Source organism: Macadamia integrifolia, chromosome 5 (genome assembly GCF_013358625.1).
Source record: "Macadamia integrifolia cultivar HAES 741 chromosome 5, SCU_Mint_v3, whole genome shotgun sequence".
Lineage (NCBI taxonomy): Eukaryota > Viridiplantae > Streptophyta > Magnoliopsida > Proteales > Proteaceae > Macadamia > Macadamia integrifolia.
The window spans coordinates 46,842,267-46,850,677 of record NC_056561.1 but is presented as its reverse complement, the minus strand read 5'-3'; the positions used below and the strand labels follow the sequence as shown (position 1 = coordinate 46,850,677).

The following is an 8,411-nucleotide window of genomic DNA, read 5'->3' as shown; positions in this document are numbered from 1 at the left end:
AAAAACATGGCATGTAGTGCATATGATGTGTTGTATGTGTGGACTGTTGTGTGTGGTCCACCTCTCTACTTACTGGCTAGTGAGCTCATCCACGTGTACACCCCTTTTTAGATGATTTTGCAGGTCATACATCTGAGGAGCATGGGGTGGGTCCCACAGTCGAGTTTCCTGAAGAGGACTGGTGGACCCCTGAGGAGTTAGAGCACGGCGCTGACTGCGTGTGCGAGAGCTGTGTTGCGGGACAGCAGCTCTGAGGCCGAGCTGAGCTCCACCATGGAGGCCGTGCTGAGCTCCACTTCCGAGGCCGAGCTGAGCTCTTCTATGTGATGCCGAGCTGGGCACATCCCTTGATGCCGAGCTGAGCTCCAGCCTTGAGACCGAGCCGAGCTGTGCACTCTGATTATTTTGATGATTTCCTGTATATACTTGATATGTGAATTGTACTTTTGTTGTGTAATTATCATGCCTTCGGGCCCATATGTATATAATTATTGTATCACAATTCGGGTATCAAGTATATGGGATTTATTCACAGGTAAAACTTAGTCTTCTGCTGATCTGATGAACTCATGTTAGTGTATGTATGCTGTGGTGGAATACAGTATCTGATGATCCTGGCAGGTTTGGGTTAACCGGTGTTAACTCGGTCACCGCTCCGATTCAGTGTGAACGGGGTGTGACATAAAGTACTTGGAAAACTTGGTCGCATGGAATTTAAATACATTATTCATACGATCACTTGGTTGTACATGTGAGCATCTAATATCTATCCTACTTCTTATCATTATAAGGGTGAAGAGAGGTATATTAAAAGCAAAAAAGAGCAGGTGTTGAATGCTCACATGTAAAATTGAATAGGACCATAAAAAGGCCACATGTAGATTTCTCCTACTAAAAGGAAAAAAGCGAAAGGGTAAGAAGACAAAAATTGATTATTCAAGAGAAGAGTGAGATTTAGAATTACCCAATTACTTGCTTAAGATTATATACCTCTTTTCCTCCTACGAAATTCAATGCTTCCTTCCAATTTTGTACGGCCTGGCTATCAAATTTCTCTTCATATCTCTGAAACGGTCTTGCAAAACTTTTGCTGGTCTGATGGCGAACATTTGTTGGCTCAACATCGTAGAATACGGGCAGGATTTTTTGACCGTTGGATCTATGGCATAGAACCATCTCTTCCAGTTCCATGAGGCACCATTTGCTCTCCGCATAGCCTTGAGAGAAGATAGGGATTGAGATTTTGGATCCTCGGATTGCTTCTAGAGCAGGTGTTGAATGCTCACCATTTGCTCTCCGCATAACCTGAAAATGAATTCAAAAAAACTTCAGTAGAAGCATCAAGGAGTGTGATTTCTAAAGAAACCTTAAAATTATAAATTATGAACTCACGAATAGGTTATGTTAAATACTATGTTAAATACTATGTTAAAACTTTCATCTTAAAACCAATTGACTTAAAATGTGATGACCTCTTATAGCTCTGTCTCTCTTATACATGATAGATTGAATCATCCATAGCTGATGTGGGATGCTATCTCAATAGGTTATAACTATTTGAAGAATGGGTCGACTCGTTAGAGACAAGTACATAGTGAGGATAGACTCATTTGAGCGCAGAGCTGTAATTACATTTAGTGAGTCATACACACTTCCTATTAGATTGGAGCATGTAATGGGAAGAGTAATAGTTGTGATCCGGTATGCTGCTTCTGATGAGACCACTTATATCATTTCAGGCTACTCCATTGTCACCCCAAGAAATAGAAAATAATTTTTATCCACTTCAATGAAAAAAATAAAATAAAATAAAATTGAAAAAATCATTTGAATTAAAAAAATAAATAGTTTCAATTTACCTAGAAATTATTGTACCAAACCACAAGATTTTCCATATTATTAACTGAATGATACTGCATTTGTTGCTAATTTATAGAGCTAATGAAAAAACAAATAAACAATGGTTAGATTTATTTATTTTTTGGTAAAAGATAACTAAAAATGTTAGATTAGAATTTTGAATGCCAGTGAAATCTACAATGATGATTAGTTATATGGACTTGCCTCCTCATCTACGTCATGATGTACTCTCTTATTGGCCCTCACAAGGTCAGATGGACTTGCCGCCTCGATAGGACTTTTAGCATCACCCAAGCGATTGCTACTCAACTCCCTCAAAACCCAATCAACAATTAAGTCGACTAGTTTGGGTTGATTCCTGCAATTATTTTGTATAAAAAAAGGAACATAATAAGAACTAATGAAGTTAAATCTTAAGTAAAACAAAAGATGGAAAATATAAGTTTTGGAAGAAGCTTCCCTATGACGCTAGTGGCAAGAGAAATTTGTACAACATACCTATAGTAGCGTAGAGAATGGTATTATTCACATGAGACACATATGGGCTAGGACACACAAGAGAAGGTTTCAATGTGGATCTCATTGAATTATGTAAGAAAGTGCACACTAGAATCTACTCTTCTTTTTCTCATAAGTTATCGAGTGAAGAAGGAAAAACTAATTTATAGGGCCTTATTTATTAAGGGTTTTCTAAATAGGCCACTCTCATTGTGCCACATAGACAGATGATGTGGTAACTAGTCTGTGTGATAGTTATAGATCATATAGATTAGTCACGTCTATAAATCAAATAGCCCCTTTTTATGTCAATGCACCCTTATATTTTTTGGTTTTTTGTTTATGACCATGCCTCCAACAATCCATTGCGTCATTTTGCAACTTGGCAGATATTATGGATAACTGCCCCTCCCACCCCCTCTCCCCCAAAAAAAAAAAAAAATGAAGTACATGAGGTTATTGTGTATTTTCCTCTTCGAGTATCTCTCTCCTTCTCTCACATTAAATATACTATTTCACTCTTTGCCTTTGGTTTGATGTGTAAAATGTCAAATTAAATGAGAAACGCATAGATCTCTATCAAGATAACTAAATAAATATTAAACTAATAAGAAAAAAAAAATAGTAAGTGGGATTTAGAAATTACCATTTTACTTGCTTAAGATCATAACCCTTTTTTCCTGCTGTGAAAGTCAATGCTTGCTTCCAATTTTCTATGGCCTGGGCATCAAGTTTCTTTCCATGTCTATGAAACGATCTTGCAAAACTTCCACTGGTCTGATGGCGAACATCTGTTGGCTCAACGTCATAGAATATGGGCAGAATTTTTTGACCGTTGTACCTATGGCATTTAACCATCTCTTCCAGTTCCAAGAGACATTGTTTGCTCCCCGCATGGTTTTTAGAGAAAACAGGAGTCGAGATTTTGGATCCTCGGATTACTTTTAGGAGCATCGGCTTCATCTCTTTTCTACCCCACAACTGTGCACTATCTATAAACATATTGATTACTTCTCTTTTCAGAGTTCTGTAAATGAAACCAGTGAAGTTATTACAAGTATCTTCAACCCTGAAATTGAGAAACACATCGTAATTAGTGAATGATCCAGAGAAAGAATAGGAAGCTCTATCATGTACCGCCATGAAATTGCAGTTTCTGATGGGAAGAAGACGTGGAGATGTAATGGAATTTAAATCTTCCTCTCCATTAATTTTGTACGGTAAATCTTGTATGCAATAGGAGAACAATCCATTCCTTCGCTGCATCAGGCATTGCCCAGTAGTAAAAATCATCTGCTCTGGGCCTGACAAAAAGATTTCCTCCTCAAAATTTTCAGTACTTGCTGCCTCAGAAAGCAAGCGGGGAACCTGAAAATGAAATTCAAGAATTTTCAATTAGAACATTAAGGAGTGGACTTCTAATGAAACCTTAAGCTATAAATTGTGAACTTACCTTTTTGAAGAATAGTAATATGGATCGACCTTCTCAGACTTCACCTTTTTTTCTCTCTTTTTTTTTCCTTTATGATGAAATTCTTATCAGCAGGCACAAGGTTGGATGGATGTGCCTCCTCGGTAGGATTTTTAGCATCACCCGAGCGATAGCTGCTCAACTCCTTCAAAACCCTATCAACAATTAAGTTGACTAGTTCGCGTTGATTCCTGAAATTATTTCATATCAAGAAGGAACAAAATTAAAACTAATGCTAATCTTAAAATCTTAAGTAAAACAAAAGATAAAGAATATAAGCTTGGGAGGATGAGGTTCCCAAAGCACTAGTGTGGGGAGAAATATGCACGACACACCAATGATAGTGTAGAAAATGATATCATTTACATGAGATGCTATTGGTCAGCAGAACACTGTATGGACTTTCACATCTCGTTATGTGAGAGTGTATGCATTGTGAGTTTTTTTTCCCCTTGACTTATGTGGGCAGAATTTTTTGACCGTTGGATCTATGGCATTCAACTACCTCTGCCAATTCCTCAAGGGTGTCTGCTATTGGCATGGTTTTCGGAGAAGATAGGAATAGAGATTTTGGATCCATGGATTGTTTCCTGGGCCACCGGTTTGATCTCTTCTCCATCCCACTGGTGTTAGCTTTTCATAAACACACTGATTCCTTCTCTTTGGAAAGCTTTGCAAAGGAAATCAGTGAAGTTTTTGAGAGTATCTTCTTCCATGAAATTGAGAAACACATCCTCGTTCGTGTGCAAGTAAAGGTTACTAATGGAGGCAAATGAGTAAGTGTAAGAGGAAATCCCATCAAGGGACTCAGACTTGAGTTGATCCTCTTCAGTCCAATCAGGGTCAATTAAGCTGGGATGGGTTGGGTTGACTTGAACTGCTAGGGTTGGGCCTCACCATGACTCCGGACCTGTTTCACCCCTACTCAAAACCATCTTAAGAACAAGTCCATGTGGCTTTTCCTTCAAACCTTCTCGAACCTCCATCCAAATTAAAAATGGGATAAGATGTCTAATTGTTTACCCACAAAAACCGGTCTGATTCGGGTTTGATCCAATTGAATTTATAGTTAAAACTAAGGTTGGTCTGTGGTTTTTTTTTTTTTTTTTTTTTTCAAGTTTAAGGGCTAATATTACATAGTGGACCTACATAGGGGTCAAGTACAGATCCACCAAGGGGCCACAGCAAGGGGTGTCAATTCGTGGCCCAACCCGACTAAACCGATCGAGATCGATCGTTTCTAGACCGGCCCGGCCTGGACCATTTATCAAACGTGTCGGGCTTGAGTCTGGCCCGTTTATAAATGGTCGGTCTTGAGCCCGGCCCGTTTATAAACGGTCGGTCTTGAGCCTGGCCCGTTTATAAATGGTCGGTCTCGGTTTTGCTACTTAGACCGTCGGGCACCCGACCGAGACCAAACGAATAACACCCGATCGAGACCGGCCTGGTTCGACCATTTAATGATTGTAGAATACCTATTTTACCCCCCAAATTAAAGATTAAAAACTAAAAAGTAAAGTCATGTTCACATTTTAAATAATGGTTATATTTGTTATCATTTATTGATTTATTGTCATTTTTGAGCTTGCATGAGTGGGTCGGAATACAAGACACATTTTAAAGATGGCCCGTTTAAAAACCAGTTAAAGCCCGTTTAACATTAAACATGTCCGTAGCCCCATTAAGACCTGACTAAAGCCCGATTAAGGTAACCCGATTATAGCCTGAGGCTGACCGACCGAATATAAAACGTACCATGCCTTCAATAACTAAGCCCGATTAGTTAAATGGGCAGACACGGTGTAGCCTTTGAAAGTCTTCAAGCTCAATTAAGCCCGATCAAAACCAAACCAGCCTGACCGGTTGACACCCCTAGCCACAGCTACACTTCTTGGAAGACAAGGAAATTGATGCAAACCAAACACCAATGCACTTACGAGAATTTAATCAAATAGACCATTTTTCTCCATGCTACCTATTAGTTTGGCCAGTAAAAAACCATGTATGATAAACAGGCAACGGGTAAATCTCCTTCCAAAGGAAAAGAAAATATTTAACGAAAGGGCAAAAAAAAAAAAAAAAAAAAAAATTTTTTTTTTGACAGTTCAAATTAAAGAAGTTTCAGGGATTTAGAATTACCCATTTACTTGCTTAAGGTCATATCCCGCAATTCCTCCCACGAAATTCAATGATTGCTTCCAATTTTGAATGGTCTGGATATCATTTTTCTCGCTATATCTATGAAACGCTCTAGCATATCTTGTGCTGGTCTGATGGCGAACATCCGTTGGTTCAACACCGTAGAAAATGGGAAGAATTTTTCGACCGTTGGATCTATGGCATTTAACAATCTCTTCGAGTTCCCTGAGACACCATTTGCTCTCCGCATAGCCTTCAGAGAAGATAGGGATCAAGATTTTGGATCGTCGGATGGCTTCATCGAGCGTCGTTTTGATCTCTTGTCCACCCTCCAGGTGTGGGCTATCCATATATACCTTGACTCCTTCTCTTTTCAGAGCTCTGTAAACTAGACCAGCGATCTTATGGCGAGTATCCGCACCCCTGAAACTAAGAAACACATCGTGGCGCTTCCGGAGCTGCAGGTAAGTTTCATGACTCAAACTAAGAACTTCCTCCATGAAGTTCCAGTAGGTGTTTCAAAGAAGATTATCGAGATGTAATGGAGTTTCAGTCTTTATCGTGGAGATGTAATTGGAGTTTCTGCCACTTAATGCTTAGGTTAGGTGAATGGGGTTGTAGTCAGATCACGGATACTCTCGATCCCATAGACCTTCGTACAGGAGAACAAGACAATGAGAAGAAATCACGGGACGTGGACACTGAGGGATTGATCTGAGCAACTGAAGTTAGGACATGGACTCTAGGAGACGCTTCGATGCCAAAATCAATGATCTGAGCAACTGAGATTAGGACATGAACTCAAGGGAAGTCATCGATGCCAAAATCAGTAATCTGAGCAACTGAAGTTCGGCTGTCATGAGAGAAGAAGAAGTTATGGAAAAATATGGAAAAGAATTTGAATCCTTTGCCTCACAGCTGACCTATATTTATAGGTGCACACGTCTAACACGTGGCATCCATGATTCTAAATATATCAAGGGGATTCCACAACAGCATTTCGTGGCAGCTTCTTCGTCCTTTCTAGGATGGAGTGGTATGAGTTGATCGCCCTTTTCTTCTCTTGTTCATTTTTTATTTTATTTTTTATTTCGTGGCCGCTTCTTCCTCCTTTCTAGGATGGAGTGGTATGAATTGATTTCCCTTTTCTTCTCTTGTTCATTTTTTTTTTTTATTATTATTATTATTTTTTAACAATATAATCTTTCTCCTTTCCTATGGATGTTTCTTCCTTTTGTATAATCCACCATTTGCCAGAGAAATTCATGGTTGTTTGACTTGTTTCTTCTTCTTTCAGGCTATGTTTAATTGTCAAGGAAAGAAATTTTGAATTTGAAAAAACAGATAAGCATGGATTCAGATTTCTCCAGCTGTTGACTTATCTAACGCGGCATTTAACAATTGAAAGAATGTAAGCATACAACCCAATGGATAGGCACCTACCCCAAATCCTCTCAATCATTGAATACGTATTGGGTATCTTAGCAGTTGGAGAAGGTCTAATCAACCGACTAAACTTTTAATAACTATTATCCCAAGTCTTTAGGTTCCAAGGTTGAAGTTTTTGTAAATTCTTTCAACCAACTGACCTTTTCATAATTGTTATTTGTCTTGGAAACCTTTGGGATCGATGTCAATAATTTTAGAATCGATCTTTTGATCTTAAAATCCAATGATTCAAGAGATTTTTGGAAGGAATATTTTGATTTGAAACAGGGGAAATCGGAACAGTGGTCCCAATCAATCCACCGATTTTTTAAATCCTTATCCACTTACCCCCCTCCCTCCTTCCCATCACTAGACGTGTTAATTGGTTGGTTTGATACGGCCTAATGTAACCTTTGGTCAAAACAGATGAATGCCACGATACACGTGCAACGCATCAATTGCAATTTCATATCTATTATTCCCTCTAACCCTAATAATGGAAGAGAGAGAAGAGAGAAAATTATGTGATGTAAATTGTTACCCTTTTTTTTTTAAATTGCGCCGGGTATGGGTGTCAAAACCTAGTTACAACCAATGAAACCGATTGAAATCAAATCGAATCAAAACCATTCTGAGTTTATTTGAATATCTTTTGGGTTGAGATTTTGAGAGACCAAAAGCAAAACAAAATGCATTCATCGATAAGAAATCAAATCGTACTTAAAATATTAGACCAAAACTAATATACCCTAAATATCAAACCAATAATAAATTAAACTGATAAGATAAATGATAAAAAACCAAAACTAAAACCAAATCAAAACCTGATGAAGTTGCATTTGATTCGTTTCAAGTGATTGAAAGGAAATCTCAGTCAGTCATCTTTACATCTTTTATTATTATTATTATTATGGAGAGAATTCGAGAAGGCGTGTAAGGCCTAAGGTTTAGAAAGCCTTTTTCATTATTATTATTATTGTCATGGTTTAAAGTATCTCCGACACCGATACGATAC

The 8,411-nt window shown here is 38.3% G+C and overlaps 2 protein-coding genes across 2 annotated transcripts; both read right to left on the bottom strand.

Moving 5' to 3' along the window:
• Window positions 1-960: 960 nt before the first annotated feature.
• On the bottom strand, window positions 961-3,922 carry LOC122078131 (probable disease resistance protein At4g19530). The gene is made up of 4 exons (XM_042643991.1): window positions 3,812-3,922; window positions 3,005-3,726; window positions 2,065-2,218; window positions 961-1,305 (listed from the first exon to the last, which is right to left on the bottom strand). The coding sequence occupies exons 2-4, from the start codon at window positions 3,649-3,651 to the stop codon at window positions 961-963; spliced, it is 1,146 nt and encodes a 381-aa protein (XP_042499925.1). The 5' UTR covers window positions 3,652-3,726; window positions 3,812-3,922.
• A 2,042-nt stretch (window positions 3,923-5,964) lies between these two features.
• On the bottom strand, window positions 5,965-6,468 carry LOC122078130 (disease resistance protein L6-like). Its single transcript, XM_042643990.1, has one exon. The coding sequence runs from the start codon at window positions 6,466-6,468 to the stop codon at window positions 5,965-5,967; it is 504 nt and encodes a 167-aa protein (XP_042499924.1).
• Window positions 6,469-8,411: the final 1,943 nt, after the last annotated feature.